A 21,130-nucleotide genomic window follows, 5' to 3' on the forward strand; every position below is an offset into this window, starting at 1 on the left:
TAAAGTAGAGCTATCTGAATTAAATTTAAATTAATATATTCAGGTAACAGAAACAGTCATGCCATGAAGTTCTGAGGTAATTTCTCTCAAGAGGCAAAATAGATGAGTACTCAGAAATCTGAAAACCCAGGCTTTTGCTCAGATCCATTTCTTAGAGTCGTTATTTGCTTTTCTTTTTGAAAGGTGTGTAACACTCACAGGTCTTCTTACCACTTGTTTGGCACAGTTTTGGTCATGATCTGTTTGCAATATCAATGTCCTTTAGCAGCTGGATGGCTGCCTTCCCCCAGGCATAAGTAGCGTGATACTACCTGGTGGTTTTGGCCAAAATAGTTTAAATAGAACAATGAAAAGTTGATACAATAGAGAGAACCAAAGCCACCTTTCCTCGTAGTGAGTCACAAGAGGCCAGTCACAGTGAGATGTTCTACGTCCGTTATAACAATGCTGTTTTCAGTTTATCATACTGAAATGATTAACCATTTTGTTACTGAACACTTCCAAAGCCAACAAAACATTAAGAGGCCTATGGATGAAAAAACATCTTACAGTGCAGATTGGCATTTTATTGTTCGCTGGGGACTTAAGATTCCAAGTTATTTAATGGCTTGGTAACGATGTTCAGGCCTGTACATAGCAAGGTATGGCCAGTGCTGGTTGCAGGCACCACTTCCATGGGGGAATGAATGCAGAGGTGCAGAGCTGCGTGGGCAGCCTGAGCCTGCTTGCCCCAGAGCTCACATGTTGCCGCTGTCACTGAGACAGAGATGCTGTCCCCTTCGCCTCCTTGGTAAATCTGCTCCTGTGTTTTATAGCTGGCTGGAACAACCTGTCAGGTTGGAATCTGGCAAGGTCACACAATAAAAAGGTAATTTAAACTTGCAAAGTAGACACCTATCAAAGTAATTTGCTTAGGAAAGCAAAGTCAGATGGTCAAGAAGGAAAAAAATTAGTGTTTTGTTTGATCGCTTCTTTCTTTTTGTATGCAGATCTAGTCTTCCTCAGTCAGGAGTCCCTCTAGATTGAAGACTGCATCCCATCAGCAAACTATGATATTGATTTATTTTGTAGGAAGGAATTTTGAAAACAGTTAGGAAAACAAAACGTTCATCTGGAGAATCGCTTTCCTAAGTGTCCGCTCCCAGACCTACTGGGGTGCTGCCAAACTGAAGGACATTCGCATTTGAAACTTTATCACCCATGTTCAGGAACTCATCAAAAGTCAAGAAGGGAAAAATGTGAATTGCCTAAGCCATCCTCTAGCAATGTCAAGATTTTTCACCATGTTGTATTTGCCTTTGCAGCAGAGGTTCCAATATTTCTCTTGGGATATGCACACTATTTCTTCTAGATCTCAGGAACTTTCTTTGGATGCTTAGATGCATTAGCATATTGTTATTTTTATCCTCCCTACTATTAGTCATTTTCTTACAGACAAAGCTAAAAATCTGTCTTTTCTAGAACCATCTCTGTATTCATCAAATATTTGTAAGCCCAACTATAGGATCCTTCTTCAGCAGAAGAATGTACTTTTGATTTTAGTTTGGGAAAGAAAGATTATTTCACTTCCACAAATCAAATAAGAGTTTATTGATTTTTTTTTTCCTAGAAAATAAAATTACACAAATGATTACATATATGAAACCATCTTCTCTTAGTGCTTCTGCTGTATTTCTGGGCATCTGGATAAAAAAAGCAATTCATTTTATAAAACTTGTTCAGTTTGGAAATAATTTTTTTCAAGTGATTTCTGTGTGTTTTTCACATGGACTCTCAAGGTGGTCTTCTCATCTGCCCTTCTCAAACTTACCAGAAGTGTTAATATTTATTTGTGGAATCGCATTTGGTTTCTGCAATTCAAAAGCTAAGATTCAGGAAAGGGGAAAATTATAATTGCAGGCAGGGAAGAGGTGGTCCGCTCTTAAGAACATAGAAGGTATTGCTGTGGACCTGAGGATTAGAACAACGCCAGATTATTCTTGATGGGTTTTTATATTACTTTCTCACTTAAGGTGTGGTTGTGGATGATAATCAGTTGGCTTGTTGGTTTTTATCCCCACAAATCTATTCATAGTCTTGTAGCAAAACTTAATAGATAAAGGACTCACCACTGTGCCCAGTGGAGCAACCAGTAGAAGGGACCACAGAGAGGCATTATGTAAAGTTGGGAGTGAAATGGCAGCATAGAGAAGAAAATCTGAGAAACTGAGGTAGCGCCGCTTCTTTTCAAATACACTTTGAAATGCATGGATAGTCTGTAAAAGCTATCTGTTCTTGTTATTGCTTTGTTATTATTGTGGCTTGAAAAATATACTGGTATCATTCTACTTATAGATAATTCTCGATTATAATACACCTTAGAATTTGCATGATGTGTTTTGTCCTTAGATCAAAAGAGTGGGTGAACTCCCATTCAGCTGGGATGAGAGGCCCAGAAAATCAAGTTACCCAAGACATTATAATGAAATAATGGCAGGACTTTGGCTAACATGAATATTCTCTATTTCATATTCTAAACGATAACTTGAAATAAAAATTCAAATTGTCTATTATGGTTCAAGCAGAATGGAAATCAAGCTCATCTTCTTTTGGGAACTGGCGGCAATTGAAATAATGACTTAAATAGTTCGTTGTTGTTGCTGTTGTTAATACTGTAAAATATGCTCAAATCACAGGTATACAACCATACCAAAGTGCTGCGTTTTATGCTCACTTTTCTGCTTATACTGATGAACAGTGACTTCTGTAAAACATGTGACCTGTATATCTACCAGAAGCAAAAGGCACAAATGCCAGCACTACTGTATTGTACGTAGAGCAAACCCGTGGTGCAGCCGCAGAGTGTAATTTCTTGCTGGCTGCTTATTTTTAGGAGCACTCTGATTCATTAGCCCAGTGGGAAGAAAATGGGAGGAAAACCCTTTAATTTCTGAACTCTGGGAATTTATGCTCATTTTGGAAAACACCTTATTAGCACTGCAGCTATCTTCTCCAGAAAGAGCTGGGATGGAAATAGCACCATATGGTGCAGGCTTCGGGGAAGTGTCTTGGCAGAGCCTGAGACTAGGAAAATAGCCGTCAAAGGAGCCATGTCCTCACAGAGGATGAGGGCAGCTTCCACAATACAAGTCCAAAAAATGTTTTTCCTTGTCCTAATGTACATCCCTAGATCACAGCTTCTCTGAGAGATTTTTCAGAGACAACCAGGGTCTGGCAGACTCTTTCCCACTGGGTAAGCTGAAGAGTCCCTTTGCTGAACACATGCTGGGCAAAAATGCCACCTCAGCACCTTTTCTGGTGCATTCGCCAGACCTCCTTGTGCTTTTGTGATAACAGCGAATGTGCAGACAAGTATGTGAGAACAGAGCGGAGAAATGCTCTTCCTCAATGTTCATTCCCTTTCCTTACTGGATTCTTCTCTAGAGCAAAGGGTATGGGGACAGAAAGGGAAAAAATGAGAACAAGAGTAGAGGGAACAAAACAGGTAAGTGACAGAAGATAAGTGGAGAGAAGAAATGCAGCCTGAAAGTTTAGAGGGAAATTTGGAAAAATCACTACAACATGTGGGCTAGATTTTTTTTTTTTTAGGTCATTATGTTGGAATGAGAGCAACGCCATCAATGCTGTCATTCCTTTTGTATTTCTTCCTGCATTCCTTTTCTGTCTTCAGCTGTCTATTTCTTCATTAATTCTTGTCAGACTCTTCAGCATTTTAGCCATGTCTTTTGACTGTCTTTCTTGCCCAGCATATCAATAGGTCTTTCTTGAGCACGCAAACTATTGTGCAGATTATGTTTTTCTTTTCGTGGAGAGAACTGGGTTACTTCAGAATAATTAGCTGAAATTTCCTTCCCTCCCCTCTTTTTTTTAAAGACAATTCCTCATCTCTCCAGGAAGATGAAGAGATAGATATGGAGGCTGTCAACTGGCAGCTGAACAACACCTCCATGAATGGGCATTCATCTACGCCAACCACAGTTCGCTTTCCCAGCTGGGTGACTTTTGATGACAATGAAGTCAGCTTTTCACCACAGAACCTTTCTCCCTTGAAAACAGACAGCCCACCTGCCGAAACACAGACTCCAGATGTTAACTTTAACCTCACTACATCCTTTAAGAAAAGAGAACGTCCTAAAAGCACACTGGGGGACCTCTCCAAAATTCAAAAGCTAGATCTCTCCTCCTTAACCAAGTTGCCTTCTGTTGAAATGCCACCATGGAGTGCTACTAACCCCTTCCTGGATCAATCTCTGCAAGATGTCCAGCCCTCACCCATCAATCCATTCAGCTCATTCTTTGAGGAGCGAGACAGGCGTTCCAAAAGTTCTTCTGTCTCCAGTGCTCCAGGCAAAAGCCAAAGAGACTCTCTCATTATTCTCCATCAAGAACCTGATGCCATCAATTTTCTTGAGGCAAACAAAAGTGTAACCCACACAGATGCTGTAGAGCAGCTCAAGCAACTCCAGATTGGAGACCCAGATCATATGAGCAGCCCTACCTTGCCTGATGATGACCCCATGATGCCGTATGATCTGGATGCAGCCTTATTTAACCTGGCACCAGCTCAGCCAAAGGATGGATGGCCAATGATGCTCAGGATCCCGGAGAAGAAGAATATTATGTCATCCAGGCACTGGGGACCAATATACGTCAAGCTGACTGACAGTGGATATATACAGCTTTTTTATGAGAAAGGACTGGAGAAACCTTTCCGGGAATTCAAACTTGAAATCAATCATGAGATTTCAGAGCGCAAACTCCAGAACTACGATGAGAATGGAAGGATACACAGTGTACGGTTGGACCGCACAACCTACAAGGAGAAAAAGAAGTATCAGCCTAAGCCAGCCATTGCTCACACAGCAGAGCGAGAGCAAATTATCAAGCTTGGGACTACAGACTATGAAGACTTCCTCAGCTTCATCAGTGCTGTGCAAGACACACTGATGAACTTGCCAGCCTCATCAACAGATCTGAGCACAGTGGGACTAAACTATCAAGAAGAAGAAATCACGGTTGATGTCAGGGATGAGTTTCATGGCGTCTTGGCCAAAGGAGACAGCGTGATTCTCCAGCACAGTGTGCTGACCCATATCTATGTTCTCAGCTTCCTTTCTGGCCTGGCAGAATGCAGACTGGGCCTTAACGATATCCTGATCAAAGGGAATGAGATAGTTGCAAGGCAGGATATTATGCCCACTACTACCACTAAGTGGATTAAATTATACAGCTGTCGGTTCCATTCATGTGTGGATGAGGATATGTTTAATAACTCCCGTATTATCCTGTTCAACCCCTTGGATGCCTGCCGGTTTGAACTTATGCGATTCAGAACTGTCTTTGCTGAGAAAACGTTGCCTTTTACTCTGAGGACAGCTGCCAGCATCAATGGTGCTGAGGTGGAGGTGCAGAGCTGGCTGATGATGTCCACTGGGTTCTCGTCCAACCGTGACCCATTAACTCAGGTCCCTTGTGAAAATGTGATGATCCGATACCCAGTGCCAAACGAGTGGGTGAAAAACTTCCGCAGGGAGAGCGTCCTGGGGGAGAAATCTTTGAAAGCCAAGGTGAACAAGGGGGCCACTTTTGGATCAACCAGCGTGTCTGGTTCTGAGCCAGTAATGAGAGTAACTTTGGGAACTGCCAAATATGAGCATGCCTTTAATTCCATCGTATGGAGGATAAACCGACTGCCTGACAAAAACTCAGGTGAGTGGTGCATACCATCTCTGCAGAAGTAAACTAAAAGGAGTTAGGTATTTTGGAAGATAGGAAATTTAGGTATTTTGGAAGACAGGAAATACTGGACTTACATGATGAGGGATAAATCATCCTCTGTAGTATACCAAAGGATATAAGTTAGTTGCATGAAGGATTTATCTGACCCTTCATTGCAGTAGTTTTCTGTATCCTACAAACATTGTTAATGATAAAAAACAGTTTAGGCTTTCCAGGTGCGAAAATATGCCTTCTGTCTCTGCTTCCATAAGTACACTCTGGGACTTGGGCATCACACATCTCTGTGCTTAGCAGTGTTAGTGGAAGCAGGGCTTTTTCAGGTAACTTGCAAAGGCAAGATACTATGCCATGGGGCTGAATGACAGGACCAGACAAACTGTTGTAGTTCCAGCCCATGTGCTTTCTTTTCCATGCATTGCTAAGCATACTGGGCCAGTGCTATAAATTTCAATGCACATACCACAACTAACACCTGTAAAGTATCCGGAATGGGGATTGTAAGATGTCAACCACAAAAAAAAAAAAAAAAAAAGAAATTTCCAAACACCAGTTTGTGGCTATGTTTCTGTAATCAGTGCAGACAGGTAAATACAGCTTAAACCTGAAGAGAGACATAAAAAATAAAACCCACAAGTCTTTGTGTTTCTAGTAACATGTTCATAATTAAACGTTCAAATAGTATGGGCAAGCCACCGTTCCCTTTGACCATTGTTGCCAGTCATTCCACTTCCTGCTTTTCATCCATAGTGTGCAATAAATTTAGACAACTTGGGTTTATTTTTATTCAGAGTGAATTCTACTTCTTGATTTCTCTGATTTAGATTAGCTTTTTACAAAGAAGATGGACTTTTCAGTGTTAATGCTGTAGTGAAGCAGCTGAGTGACTGGGAGGGTTTTTGTGTTCAGTGTTCCCTGAAGGAAAGTTCAGTGTTGTACCAGATTTGGCACTTTCTAAGGACATATGTTTTTCCTGAGTTTGAGCTGTAGTGTCAGCAAAACACTGATCCCAGTCTTTTAATCTTTAGGATCACATTTCAGCCCAGGGATGCCAGCTTACACCATAGGTTACAAATTCGGAGGGATATCACTGACAAAAGCGAAGGCTCCACATTTTCTGTAATGCGGGACATAAAAAGAGAGAGCTTGAGAACTCAAAAGAAATATCGCAGCAAAAAATTAACCTCAGGCTGTTTATGAGCAATAACATGCTTGTGAGGAAAATCTCACGATGCCATCTGCATGAGCTCTGGGAATGAGATGTTGTGAAACTGGGCCTTCTGTGGCATCTTCTCTTCAAAGATCTCAGTATAGCTTATAGACATTACAGCTGGGGAAATAAAAGCCTCCAGACTTTAAAATAATCTCAGAACATGCTGGTAGCAGACCAGGAGAAGAGGCAGAACTCGTGCTTCTACTGCCTCCTAAGAGGTGATACTCCCTTATCCATCGCTACTTTGAGGGACATGTTGATCTATGTCCCTTATTTCCTTGAACTTACCTCTGCTAGTGTGAGGCTTTATTATATATACCCTGTGTCAAGGGGAAGTGCATCACAGACTTGGCACTGCTGTTGGAGCCCTGCCACAGAGCATCTATCCATCAGTGTCGCTGTGCAAAACGCAGGGCAGTTACTATTTGTTTACATCCTGAGAGGAAGAGAGTCAGATGTAATTTCAGGGAAAGGAAGGGCCTTGCAAGCACTGTCTTGGCCAGGACACATGAGGTATGTGGGAGGGAGGGAATCCCAAAGTGATGACAGAGCAGGCCAAGTGTAGTGTAAATCTGTCCTTGCCTCTCAGGGACTATTTATTAATACATATCTTGACAGTACTCGTCCCATGTTTTTTCTTACTCAAAGGATATGGCAAACAAAGAGGGATATAAATGGTAGTCAAAAGCATTGATTCCCGCTCCTTCTTAGATTTGCCTGGTGGACCATATGCACTTCTGACCACATGCTACTGATGTGTGGTCTGGTCCCAACCCTGTGCATGCTTGGCTGTATCCAGCCCTACCCACAGGCCATATAATAACTCAGCTCCTCCTATTTGCCAAAGTCCCTATAAATGATGCAGTTCTCAAGCACTGAGTATAAAAATATTCCCTTGACTCTCACTTCATGCTCTCTACTGTGGCACCTGCAGCTCACCCCTAAGAGCACTCTGGGTGCTCTGTAAATACCTGCTCTGCTAATTAACTGTTCTGGTGCCTGGGACTCCAGAGCAGGAGGGAGGAGGTGGTGGGTGCATCGCATTGCAGCTGGGGGTAAATGCTGTGGGTGGCCACAGTCTCCAGCTCCACCCTGCCTCCAGAGGCCACACAAGATGTCCACATGACCTGGGGCATATGCATTGCATGGCTCCCTCCAGCACACATCCCCATCTGCCAGACCCATGTCCCTATCAAAGGAGCACATATGCAGGCAAACACCCTTTGTGCTCTGACACATCAGTCCCTTGCAAATGTGATCCCAGGAGCTCCATGGTCTCCAGGTAGCCACTCGGACCTGTTGTGCTTTGCTCCGTTCCCTGAGTGCAGACTGGTGCAGGCTCTGTGTAGGCATGAGGGGCATGAGACCATCAGCCTTGCCCATGGTCTCCCTGCAGCCAGTGTCACAGCCCGCAGGGGAGGAGGAGAGCCTGTCCCTCCCAGAGCTCACTGCTTGCATCCAGGTTGTACTACCCTAGCACCCAAATTGTGAAGAATTGGTGGACAGCAGGATGGCCATGAGCCAGCACTGTGCCCTTGTGGCCAAGAAGGCCAATGGCATCCTGGGGTGTATCAGAAGGGGGGTGGTTAGTAGGTCGAGAGAGGTTCTCCTTCCCCTCTACTCTGCCCTGGTGAGACCTCATCTGGAATATTGTGTCCAGTTCTGGGGCCCTCAGTTCCAGAAGGACAGGGAACTGCTGGAGAGAGTCCAGCGCAGGGCCACAAAGATGATTAAGGGAGTGGAGCATCTCCCTTATGAGGAAAGGCTGAGGGAGCTGGGTCTCTTTAGCTTGGAGAAGAGGAGACTGAGGGGTGACCTCATCAATGTTTATAAATATATAAAGGGTGGGTGTCACGAGGATGGAGCCAGGCTCTTCTCGGTGACAACCAACAGTAAGACAAGGGGTAATGGGTTCAAGCTGGAACACAAGAGGTTCCACTTAAATTTGAGAAGAAACTTCTTCTCAGTGAGGGTGACGGAACACTGGAACAGGCTGCCCAGGGAGGTTGTGGAGTCTCCTTCTCTGGAGACATTCAAAACCTGCCTGGACACCTTCCTGTGTAACCTCACCTAGGTGTTCCTGCTCTGGCAGGGGGATTGGACTAGATGATCTTTCGAGGTCCCTTCCAATCCCTAACATTCTGTGATTCTGTGATTCTGTGAATTATTTCAGCAGCTTCACTGACTTACCTAAGTGTTTTCTCTTCATGCTTTCTAATGGGATGAGGCCCTTTACACTCTCACTATAGGAATGTGTTATCAGCACTGTCTGTATTATTTTGTAGCCAAAGCGTCTGCTGATGACTGGACATCGAAAAGCATATGACAAATGAAGGACTGTGTGTACCCTAACTGTGATTCGACCTAAGAAAAAACTATGGACTGGGTTCTACTGAGCACAGCTTGTTCGACTTTATTGCCCTTCTCATATTCACAATTAATACGATCAAAGCAGTTGATAAAGCCTATTTACGTGCTCTGCAGAGCTTCAGTTGCAGCTGGCTGGGCTCCACATGTTTGTTTTTTTAATCCACCATCAGAATATTAGGAAAACATCCACTCAGTCTTAGATCGTGGGAAAACGCTCTTCCAGCGAAGCAGGGAGGAAGCCTCTGAGCAGAGCCTTGGATCTGGATATTTGAACTTTGGTCTCAGTTAGCCGTGGATCCCAGGCATGCTGCCTGATATACTTTCTGAAGTAAATTAAATAATTTAATCAAAATATGTTGGGACATCTGAGTAGTTTGGAACAGATTTCCTCTAATCACAGTAACCCATGCATGTATGTTAATTATCAGATCCTTGATTTTCAGAATGAAATATTAGTAGCTCAGGGAAGCAAGAGATGCAAAACAAAAGCAGTGTGGTGATTTCTTCCAGATTTTACTAGAAAAGTGTACCTGGCCATTAGAGAAAAAGCACTGGATGAGTCTCTTGAACAAACAAAGTCTATAGAAGTTGTGCCTTGTGTGCCTCGCACTTGAGGCACTAACGAATACTGACGTGCTCAGTAGTTTTGCTATAGCTTCAGTGGGGAAGTTGCTTTCCTAATCATTTCACTTGGCTGCCTACCATGCTGAACTGGTTTAAATTAATAACTTCCATATTGTTTCAAGTGTTTTGCATGGTCTTTTCTGTTAGTGGGTGCTTCTACTAGAAGAAATTAAATTATTGAAAAAATGCTTTGTTATTTGCATTGCATTTTTTTATTCCTTTTTTGTTTGTTTGGTTTGGTTTGGTTGTTTGTTTTATGAGCCTGTGAATATCTACCAACATTCAAGTGTGTTAGAAGAGCAATTGCTGGTTACATGTGTCCACTTGAAGTTGTGAAAAGTTTAGTAGCTGAGCTCTCCAAAGAACCTGCTGTCATGAGATATGCTCAAGCCCAGTTAAACACCCTCATGTGTCCATCCCAAAAGCAACCGAGCACACGGTGGCTCGGGAGTGCGGTGGCACAAGCCGGACGTTTGGTAGCTGTGGATGGGGCTTATGCCAGAGCACAGGGTCGCCTGCTCCAGGGCTGCTGTGAGGCCTCCTCTGCAACCCAGGCAGCCTGAAGGAGGGAGGAAAACTAGGGGAGAGGAAAAGCACAGCAAAGCCGATGAGCAGGAAGGATTACAGTAATGAGTCTGCTGAGACTGGTACAGGGCAAGGAAAGAGATACGAACGGATGGGGAGCCTGAGACTGGGAGCTGGCTGCCAGTACCGAGTGCTGAACACGGGACTTAGGAGCCAGGAGTGACTCATTTGTAGGCATCTTCGTAAGCGAGCGCAGTGATTCCCAGGCAGGTGCAGCAGCACCTGAGTATCCCAGGGCAGAGGCTGAGGTGCGTTGCTGCCACAGGTGTGCCCACCATGGCCAAGCTCAAGGACTGGGCAGAAGCCAAAGCCCTGCGGTGCTGCAGGGCACAGCGATCTCCCTGCGAGCACGTGGGGCTGCTGCTAGCCCGTGGTCGGTGGGGTCATCCTGAAGGTCTACCGTGCGCCACTGCTTTTCATGGAGAAAAAGAGCGTGCTCCAGGTATGAAAAGCCAGGAAGCATTGGCCGAGACAGGGCCCAGCTCACTCTAGAACCAGGGAAACTAAGTCAGCGCTCTGGTTGGGATAATTCACGCTGATGAAAAGCAAGTGATGTGTTTTAACGCTTGCAGAACTCGAGCTTTTATATCTGCTTGATACTGCAGCCACTCATTCACAACTTGGCTGTGGTGCTGTGTATCTCTGCAGTCTCTGCTGAACTGCATAGCCTCTTGTTGGATTTGTTGTACAGACATAAGTTTATAAACCTTCCAGTTGTGAGGAAACTCTGACTAGGCTGTTTGGAATTATGAGCCTGACTCTAGATGAATGTTTAACCAGACTTACACCAGGTTGATGGTTTTTTCCAACCCCGTTTCAGAGGTGCAGCGGGATGTTGAAATGCCTAAGCCCTCTAGAGAGCGCTCAACTTCATCCCGTTGGGACAAGTAATACCTCAAAATCCCACATCTTGTTTTTCAAGCTTCATCTCAACAAGGCTGGCTTTTGGGCTAAGCTCTGGATGAGGAATGACTTCCTTTGCAAGGCCCAGGCTTGCAGGTCCTGCACAGGCTGGGTTTCCCTCCTCCTCCCAGGGAGAGCTGCTGGGCTTTCCCCACCCAGTTCTCTTCACTCCTCCTGCCTTCCTCCTTCCTCATCTCTGTCCTGGATGCCTTGCTGAGCTGTGTGGAGCAGGACTTGCCCAATGAACAAGTAGTCAGAAATCCTAAAGCCCGTAACAGTGGCAGACAAGGATCCCTGTCATTTATTTATGCATTTCTTTCATTTATACGTACTTACATAATAGGATCCCTTCAGTCAGAAACCCAAGGTGGCTTTGAAGGCTCTCATCCTCATTTTGCGGACAGAGAAACTGAGGCACAGACCTTAAATGACTTGCTGAAGAGCTTAGAGAGTTGGCAGCAGTCAGAAATAAAACCAGCCTAGTTTGCCTCACAGTCCCTACTTTAAAAATTAAACATCACTCCTGTCCAGCAAAACAAAGAGGAAGAGTAACAACAAATGTTATCACTTACAGATGACAGAGCTAAACATGATTACTTCCTCACTTTGCCATCCTTAATAACTATCCACCTTGTCATGGGTTAGAGCAAGGAATGAACAGTTATTTCCGAGCTGTGCACAAATCTGCTTTTTTAGCCAGAAAAATTATTAACCATTATCCAGTATATTTTCTTTTGCTGAAAATGGGGATAACAATTTCAAATAAATGTGAACTATCTGCCAAATGCCACCTTTACTTACTATCAATACATGACGTTTCAGAAGGATGTGCCACAATGTACTTAGTGTGTTACATACGCTGAGGGAATCAGAAGAGGGGAGATAACCTTTACCCTATAGTGCTTGATATATGTCTTGTATTTTCACCCACTAAAAGCAAACCAAAGTGAATGACAGTCCTTTTTGCAGTTTATTTTGTTTAATTCCTCTGGAAACTCCAGCAGTATTGAAACAGGTAAGATACTGTCACTTGCTATGAACTAGTTCACCCAGGCAGATTCTGAGTGTCTTGCAGTTTTGTGATGTTGCTTCCTCCTCAATGTCTTTTTTGATCCATCTAATACAACTTTCATGTCTGTTTGCTCTCTTTTCCCAGCTTCTGGGCATCCTCACTGCTTCTTCTGTCACCTGGAGCTTGGCTCTGACCGGGAAGTGCCTTCCAGTTTTGTCCGCTATGTAGATGTGGAATTTGACATGCCCACCACTTCTGCATCCAAAGCCACCGTTCGGTCCATCTCTGTTGAGGACAAGACCGATGTGAGGAAGTGGGTCAACTATTCAGCACACTACAGTTACAAGGTAAAAATTAGCATGTGGCAATCACCATGGTTACTTTGCATGCTTCGTTGTCTTGGAAAGTGTGGGCAGATGATAAAAAAACATAGGCAAATGAGGTGGGAATTTGACACATGGCAGGCTCTGTGCATTGATTCATGGCAAACAAGCTGTGGATTATCCCTCAGCAATGACAGAATAAACTTGCTTGCAGTTGCTTTGTGGAAGGGCGTACACACAGCCAGCTACTGGGGGTTAGCTGATACGGTAAGAGTATGGACAGGGAGTTTTGCACAGCAGCTACAGTGAGAGTGCTACAGCAGACAAAAGAATCACATTATTTCTGTGCTTAAATATTTCTTCCTCCTGCCTGCCCCAAGGAGAGGAGCAGATGGGAAAATACGGTATGTATATACCTGCCAAGAATCTCAGTATCCCAAAATTTGCATGTTAGCTGATCACTCAGCAGAGAAATTGGCATCCTACCTGCTTTCTTTAAGAGCAATGATGAGAGAAACTGAAAAGATTCTCATGGCAAATATTTTTAATGGTCATTGTAATTACATTTTAGTAGTCTCCTGAATTCCCTGGAGATGGTATTTGATCTTCCTAAATATCCCTTTTAGGAATTAAACATTGGATTTTCCCTGAGTTTTTGGAGGTGTTGACATTTAGAACACAAATGTAGATGTGCATTTTGTAAATTAATCTCTTTGCTTTATACATCAGTCTTTGCAGAGTTTAAAATTGAGGCTTGTCTTCTGCTGTCACTTCAGAAGCCACCTATCCTCTACAGATTTGGTTCTGGGTTTGGATTCAGAGTACAGCTGGGGATGATAATATAAAATAATGTGAGATGCATTCTCTGCATGACATTATCTCTTCTGGAAATGATGTCATGACACTGTTGAATCATAAAACTGTTTGGATTAGACTGAAAACACTTATAGTAAATCAAATCCAGCTTTCCCTCATCAGTCTATTTGTCTTCACAAGCCTCTCAGTTTACTGAGAGTCTCTTCACCTGGGCAGGACACAAATCACTACTAAGGAAGATTTTTGAATCTTTTGGTTTGTTTTCTCATTACAAATATTCTCTCTCTTTTTCCTCTGCTAGGTTGAAATAGAGCAGAAAAAGAGCTTGAATGAGGATCTGAAGGGAGAAGATACTGCAAATGTCAATGAATGTGCTACACAGTGAATGAAGATCAGTCTGCAAGTCCCAAGAGGGGTGATCAAATTAACGACCTGTAAGAAAGGACTTGCAGGGTTTTGGTATTTTTCTTTAAGAAGTATGGAGTACTACTTTTGAAATAATGCTCTGAAGAGTATTATTTCTCCTTGTGATGATCCATACTCTGAGAAGAAGCTTGCCAGTGGTTTGTTTGGAGCAGACTGATGGGCTTTTGCTGGAATGATTTAAGTACAGTTGGGGTATAGACAGAATGACTCATATTACAGTCCAGCCTGCCTTTTCTGCCTCTTCACTGCCTAGGTTCTGCACCGAAGTGTGGCCTGGCCACCGTCGCAGCCAAACCAGAAAGCAGCCTTTATCTCACAATCCTGCCCTGCTACTTTAAGCATTTTTTTTGTATGTCTATCGATTTGGTCATCAGCAAGGGAGCATCGAATGAAAAATACAAAATCTCATTTCTGAAGCCGTCAACAGAGTGAAAACCCTGAGCATCATTCTGGAGAATCAACAAACTCTGCATCTTAAACATAGTAAATGGTCAAGCAGATGAACTACAGACAGGACAGTTAATCATGGAGCTGTTCTTCTATTCACCCTCTCCTGCCTCATCTTCTGAATGACAACATGTCATTGTGCACATTTTCATGGTGTCTGCACAAGTTACAAGAAAGCCTCTGCAGTTTCTTAAAATTTGTATTTGTTAGTCTGGGCTGTTCTGTTATCTTGATGGAACATGGTTATAGCTGCTAGTGACAGGGAATGTATGTTATAATAGAGGTGATACAGGAGGGACTTCGCTTAGATCATTCCTGCCTAGAAAGATATTTAAGGGAAAAACACTGTGGTTTGGGTTCTTTTTTTATGTTTTCTTGGAAGGGTAAGGTGGGTGGTTACTGAAAATGTCAGGACATGATTAACAGGCAATGTTGTTTGCCTTCCTGAAACTCCTTTGAAGTCTGTCCAGCACAATATTACTTTCATGTTCTATCCTGAACCTACAATATAAGTAACTTGCATCTTTATAAAATCCCCCACTAACTGGGACCCAAAATCTCTTTTCAAAAGTTAAAAACAAGCTTCCATCGTGGAGATTTTTTAATCTTCACTTAGCTGAAATTAACAGCAAGTCTTAAAAATTCTTTCTAAAAATTCAGAAGGCAAAAATAACTTATTTCATATATATTTTCAGAGAAAACTGTGTTCAAAGTACCCAGTTTTTGTAGTTCTTTCCATGGCTTGCATAATGTTTTGTCTCATGGTAATTTTTAATGTAAGAAAAGTAATTTATTAAACCATTTATCTTTTGAAAAGTTACTGCTGACTTTAAAGTCACACATTTGGAAAGCCTTGGCAATGTAACTTAAAATGATAATGAATTAAAATGAAAGCTTTTTTATAAATTTATAAATTTATTTTATTTTACATTTCATCTAACAGAAGATTAATACACTTTCATTTTACTACTTTCACTGTGACTCCTATAAAAATCACTACAGTGTTAAAATCCCAAATATAACCTGAGATTAATTACACGGAGTCTAAAACTGGTAGTGGTAAATTTTAAACAAATTATAGGGAACTTCTAAATGCCTTTTTATATGCACCTAATTTTCAAGCCTCGGTAAGCCTAGTGATATATATTTACACAGGTTCACCTCTGAAAATATGTAAAATCTCAGACCTTCTAGGACTTCTTAATAAGCGCTTAATATTCTGTTGCAAGTAGTCCTCCTGAAGCCCAGGGAGCTCCTTGGAGCACACCAATTAGTACTAAGCGTTTGCAACATCTCTGTACATTCAAGAATGCTATTAACTTTTACAAAGCATTCTGAGATTAGTGGATTAAAATTACTGGTAAAGTGCAAAGAATTATTCTTTATTAAATGATAACTTGTATACGTTATGAAATATGTGAGAGCATGGAGCTGAATTCATGACCGATTCCCAGGTCTGCTACAGACTGGCTGTGATTAGTTGCATGGCAACTCCTCTACAAAATTCACTCCTTTTTTCAAAGGCATTCAAAGAACTTCTGAGTCTTTTTCCTGTTTTTCACTGCAGCTCCTAGTGTACAGTTTCTGAAAAGAACCAGCAAGAAATCCAACAAAACCAAGCTGAAGGAGTGCTGAGATTTGCTGAGGAAATGTGAGGATGTTTTATGAACAAAAGTTGGGAGATTTCCTACTCTGATCTGAAGGTCCAGTGTCTGAATTTTTTGTCTGTTGCCCCCCCAGCACTTGAAAACACAAATAAGTAATAGCAAATAAGCAAAATTATGTTGTACTCCTTAAAGAGGGGAGAAATTTAAAGGAATATCATTTTCTATCTCTGTTGAATTCTTAAACTATTCAGTCTCTATCATACTCCAGACACAGAATATTTCATGCCCCAAAAATCGAAAGATATTGGAGGTTTCTGTATTTATTTAATTCCTCTGCCTCTTCATCACTGATTCTTTTTTTTAGTCAAAGTTAATGAATGAAAGAGCAAGCATGGGCCTGACTCTGATCAATCTGACGTAGTTAGTTTTGTGACAGAAGTATCTCTTCCAGTCCTCATGGAGTTGTGCATGCAAAACTAGGAGAGTGTTCTGGTTTATAAAAAAAGCTATTTTAATCCTTTCTGATCTCTGGAGAATATTTCTCTGATGTACATGCCACTGAGTTTTTAAGAGTTTAGGATTAATACCTTGGCCAAAGTTTCAGAAGATCTTATTTGCTATTGAAGCACTGAAGTAAGTAGTTTGATTTCTCAAAAGAGCACTAACCAACATCTTGAGAAAATCTCGTGTTGGTATCATTAATTCAGTACCACTGAATTAATTTTTCAGTCCAGCACCATTGTGAGCATTTGAACACTGGGATCCTAAGTGCCCTTTTTGAAGCTTCCGCTGTTCTTGTTTGATTAAACAGTGCCAATTTTTCAGTGTTAGATACTGTCGCTGTATGAACTTTATGTACGTGAACCATATACTCTTCATCCATAGGACTACAGTAGTAATTTGGCCAGACTGTTGATGGGGGTGAGGGGAAAGGAGCTGAGAGTTTTGTCAGCTTTAGAGTAGCAGAAATGATTTAGGTACAAGCTATGCCTGTAGTGGGGATGATTATTGTTTTTTTTACCTTGGGGAAAAATCTCTTTGAATAGTTTCAGTTGAATACTCCTTTTAAGAAAGATGTAATCACTTGTCCTTTGGTTTATTTGAAAGCTTTGTAGTACTCAAAACACCCCATGCAGGAAATGTGCCTTCAAGGTGAGCATACATTTATTCCCTGAAGCTATTCTCACTTTCAGCCTTCTTTCTACTTCTCATTATGGTTTTGTTTCATTTTTGTACTGTGGTAAGACTTGAGGTATTGCCTAGAAAAATAAGCAGTCTTTGATCACAAGGGGTAAAGATGAACAACATCTCCAGGCAGCTGAGCTTATTTTAGTGAATGCCTCTTACATTTATTAACTATGGACACTCTACTAGCCAAGGAAAATAGGCAAATTCAGGTGAGAAATACAGTAACTGACATGTTCTTTTTGTTCTTTATTTTATTTAGACTCAAATTTAGTCATCCTATGAAGGAGACAGATTTTAGGTTCTTCATTGTAGCAGTATCATAAGAAACATTGCAGAAATCATTTACCTTTTCTGGTGGGTTTCTGGCTGACATATTTGCTTGACTGGAGATCCAAGACCTGTTGGTCTACCTGTCCATAGCACTTAGTAGCTGCGAAAACTCCCTCTTGATCAGTCACCTGCCAGGACAGAGAGCAATTCCATGCAAAAGAGCATGAGAGCAAGGGGGAAAGCCTGAGGAAAAGGTATACAAAGTTCAGCCTGGAGGTACTTACTGTGTTGCTTGCATGAAATTCTCAGTAATTTCCTTGGCCTTTGAAAGCACACAAACTAATCAAGCCCTTGATAGTTCACCTCTGTCCCAGACGGTGAAAAATTCCTCCCTGTGACCTTAGCAGCTTCTGTTCATAGCTGTATTCACCTCCAGAACTGGCCAGTGCAAGTATCTGCAGCACACAGAGATTGCTTACCAATGAAGTACTTACCCACTTCTGCCACTGAAGTTAAATCTACATCATGAGTTGTCTGAGATGGGAAATTTTGCATGGTACCAGGCACAGCTGTTCCCAGCCTTGCTGTTCTGTTCAGCCACCCACCCACCCACACATCCATCCGTCCTGCCCTCCTCCCTCTCCCCCTCTATACTTGCAGTTCATTCTTTGCACTAGACATTGATTGGTTTGATAATTATTTTGTAACATGTTCCTACCTTTTTGGTTTGTAAAATAAGAAAGTCTATACACTGGTTAACTTTGTAGAAGTGGTTTATTTTTTTTTTCTTTTTGTTTTATTGGTTGAAATGGGATGTCATGTTTTGTTTGAACTGTGGGAAAACTTCAATAAATGTTAAGATGAAACAGCATATCCACATTTTCACTGTGAAATTGAAGTTACATGTGCTGTAGATTCTGGTAAATCAGAAGTCTTGAATTCAGAAGAGGAAAAGGGAGTGCTTTGAATGGCATAAAGAAGGACATAAATTAGAAGTAATGGGACTGTATACGGAAATGTATTATTTCATTTGATCATTCAGACTGAATGACAGTCTGCAAAGGAAATGGAGCAGGCCTAGAGCTTGAGCCACATCACAGACCTGTAGAACAGTGCTGAGGTAACATAGAAGAGGATCCAACATTCGAAGAAACCATCCTGTAACAAAGTAACTGAGAACTGAAGCTTCTGCTCAGTGGGCCTCTGCTGCTCTCTTACCACTAAAGGCAAGAGAACGTGGAAGAGCAGTGTCTTCTGTGATCAGAACATCCATTTGCAAAGCAAGAGTAAGGATAAGGTCTAAACTATTTAGAGTCCTCCACTATGATTCTCTGTGTTCTTTCGAACTTGAATAAGCCATGTGTCATTTCGTACATTCTTCCGCTTCTCTCGCAGTCACTGAGACCAGTTGCAGTCTATTGTCTTTCTCAAAAGCACTCCCAGAATCAGACTGAAGAGCTGGGCAGTCTCATTGACAAAAGAAAATCAGATACCCATCATAAAGGCTGCTCAGATCATTGCTCTGAGCTCAGCCTATTCTCCATGGTATGCCTCTACAACTGACAATAAGTCAATCACTTTACAGTATAAAAAGTGGAGGTTCACGGGTAACGATGCTTCATGTTCATTATTCAAGAGTAAATCAGGTCAGCCAGAAGAAAGAAGGAAAGTTAAATAGATTCAATGGCTGTTAGTAATAGCAGCTTATTTACTGTAATTCAGATATTCAGTGACAATTGGAAATAATACTACCAAATTGGGAAGGTAGGATTACATTAACCATGATAGCTTGATAATATGCGAAATGGTTTTAAAAAGATAGAGTTATAGAAAAAGCTGAAAATTTGAAATGGAGGAGCTCCAAGTTCCTTGGCAATAGTGCAGTTCTTCAAGACAAGCCAAAATAACACCCTGCAAGAGATGGAGAAGTCAGAATGCCAGCGCAATGTGTACCCAAACAAAAGACATCACTAGAGTGAGATAGCACAATTTGGACAGAAAAACCACCACAGTTTTCTTTCAGTGCTCTTAGCTGCCGTGATTGCCCTTACCATCTAATCAAGAGATGTTGTAAATTTATGAATAGGACAAAAGCTGCTGAAGGTCAGCTGAGGCAAAGCGAAAGATAGAGAACTCAGGTGCAGCTCTGTGTCATAGCAGATGTGTCTGGAACATGAAGCACACCAGTCCCAGAAGCCTGACAGCAACTGCCACATATAAGAAAAGTAGTTGGAATAGTACAGGGTGTTTCAAAAAGATGCACCCAATTTCAAAGCAATTGAAGAACACAGTTGGGTCTGTCTTTTGGAAACACCCTGTATTTTCAACACCAGCTATGGAAGGTGTCTTTCTCAACCCCAAATCATGGGACAGCAAAGCCTGATGGAGAGGGGTGATGATACCACTGTCTGTAGCTGCACTGGGGTGCAACAACAAGTGGCAACACATGCTGGGGCTCAGGGGTGTGGGCAGACTGGTCCGTCCTGGGTCAGGAGCCTTCTGCAACCTCCCAGTTGCTACTGCCCCAGGGGCTGTAGATAAACTGAGAGCAATCCGCTTGGCCTGAAGGGGTAGGAAGAATAAAGCTGGAAGTAATTTGCTAGTGTGAGCGCCTCGTTTTTAAAGCTTTCACTTATGCAGAACAGAAATGGAGAGCTCTACTGCTCTGTGTGGAAGCAAAGAAACTTGTTAGGGCATGGTCAGCTCAGCAATTGTATTAATACAGAGCCTATGGAGATTAAAAGGGAATGAAATGGGAAAACCCCGTGTCAGCGCACAGATGCAGGCAGAATCATAGTGTAGCTCTGGCTTCTGGTCAAGGGAAACAAAAGCAAAATCGCAAACGGGTTTCAACTAAGAGACGAAGAGCTCAACCACTATGGTATCCTCCGTCCCCACTTCCTTTTGATCAAAATGTTGCCTAAACAGCACTGCATCAGTCAGCAGGCGCTTTTTGGTTTTGTTTTTCCCAAGCTGTTATAGGTCCCCTTTGCCCAGGAGGAAGAAATGTCCCTGGCAGGCACGAAGTGACAGTTGGCATGAGAGGAGCAACCAGGGGAATGCAGGTGGCAAAATAGGGTACACTATAGAGAAAAATGTGTGCTAATACCTTATGAGGTCTCATGACAGGTCAGGAGCTATGCAAAAAATGTGTCTTGGAGAGTCCCAGTCTACAAACACTGACCCTGGGTACAAAGAAAAAAATAGTAAGTAAGAATTTAGCATGAATATTATGCGAAAAAATAGAATTGGACTCGGAACTGAATGGCGTTGGCAAAATCAGGTCTCAACTTGTACAGGGCCACAGGACATAAAAGACATGGGATGATGAAAGTGTGAGTTGACAGTGATGTTTCTGCCAGGTAAGTTGTGGTTTGTGCTGTGGGTCCCACCTAGAGAAGTGACCTGTAGAGAGGAACTCAGGGTGGTGGGTGTGCTGGGCTGCTGGGGCTCCCCAAGGCTGCAGGAGCTGAGGGACAGTTGCTCTCTAGCAGTCACTGCAGCTCTTTGCCTGGACCACTGACCTGCTCTACCCAGCAGACCCAACAAAACACAGAATCACAGAATCACAGAATCACAGAATGTTAGGGATTGGAAGGGACCTCGAAAG

The 21,130-nt window shown here is 42.3% G+C and overlaps 1 protein-coding gene across 1 annotated transcript in view; it reads left to right on the forward strand.

The window, feature by feature from the left end:
- Nucleotides 1–18,381, forward strand: part of STON2 (stonin 2) — a 78,753-nt gene extending 60,372 nt beyond the window's left edge. Inside the window, exons 5-7 of the mRNA XM_065635100.1 lie at nt 3,874–5,709; nt 12,588–12,790; nt 13,884–18,381. Of these exons, the coding sequence (XP_065491172.1) occupies nt 3,874–5,709; nt 12,588–12,790; nt 13,884–13,967 (2,123 nt within the window). The 3' untranslated portion in view covers nt 13,968–18,381. The remainder of the gene's footprint in view (nt 1–3,873; nt 5,710–12,587; nt 12,791–13,883) is intronic.
- Nucleotides 18,382–21,130: the final 2,749 nt, after the last annotated feature.

Source organism: Caloenas nicobarica, chromosome 5, assembly GCF_036013445.1.
Source record: "Caloenas nicobarica isolate bCalNic1 chromosome 5, bCalNic1.hap1, whole genome shotgun sequence".
NCBI classification, from domain to species: Eukaryota; Metazoa; Chordata; class Aves; order Columbiformes; family Columbidae; genus Caloenas; species Caloenas nicobarica.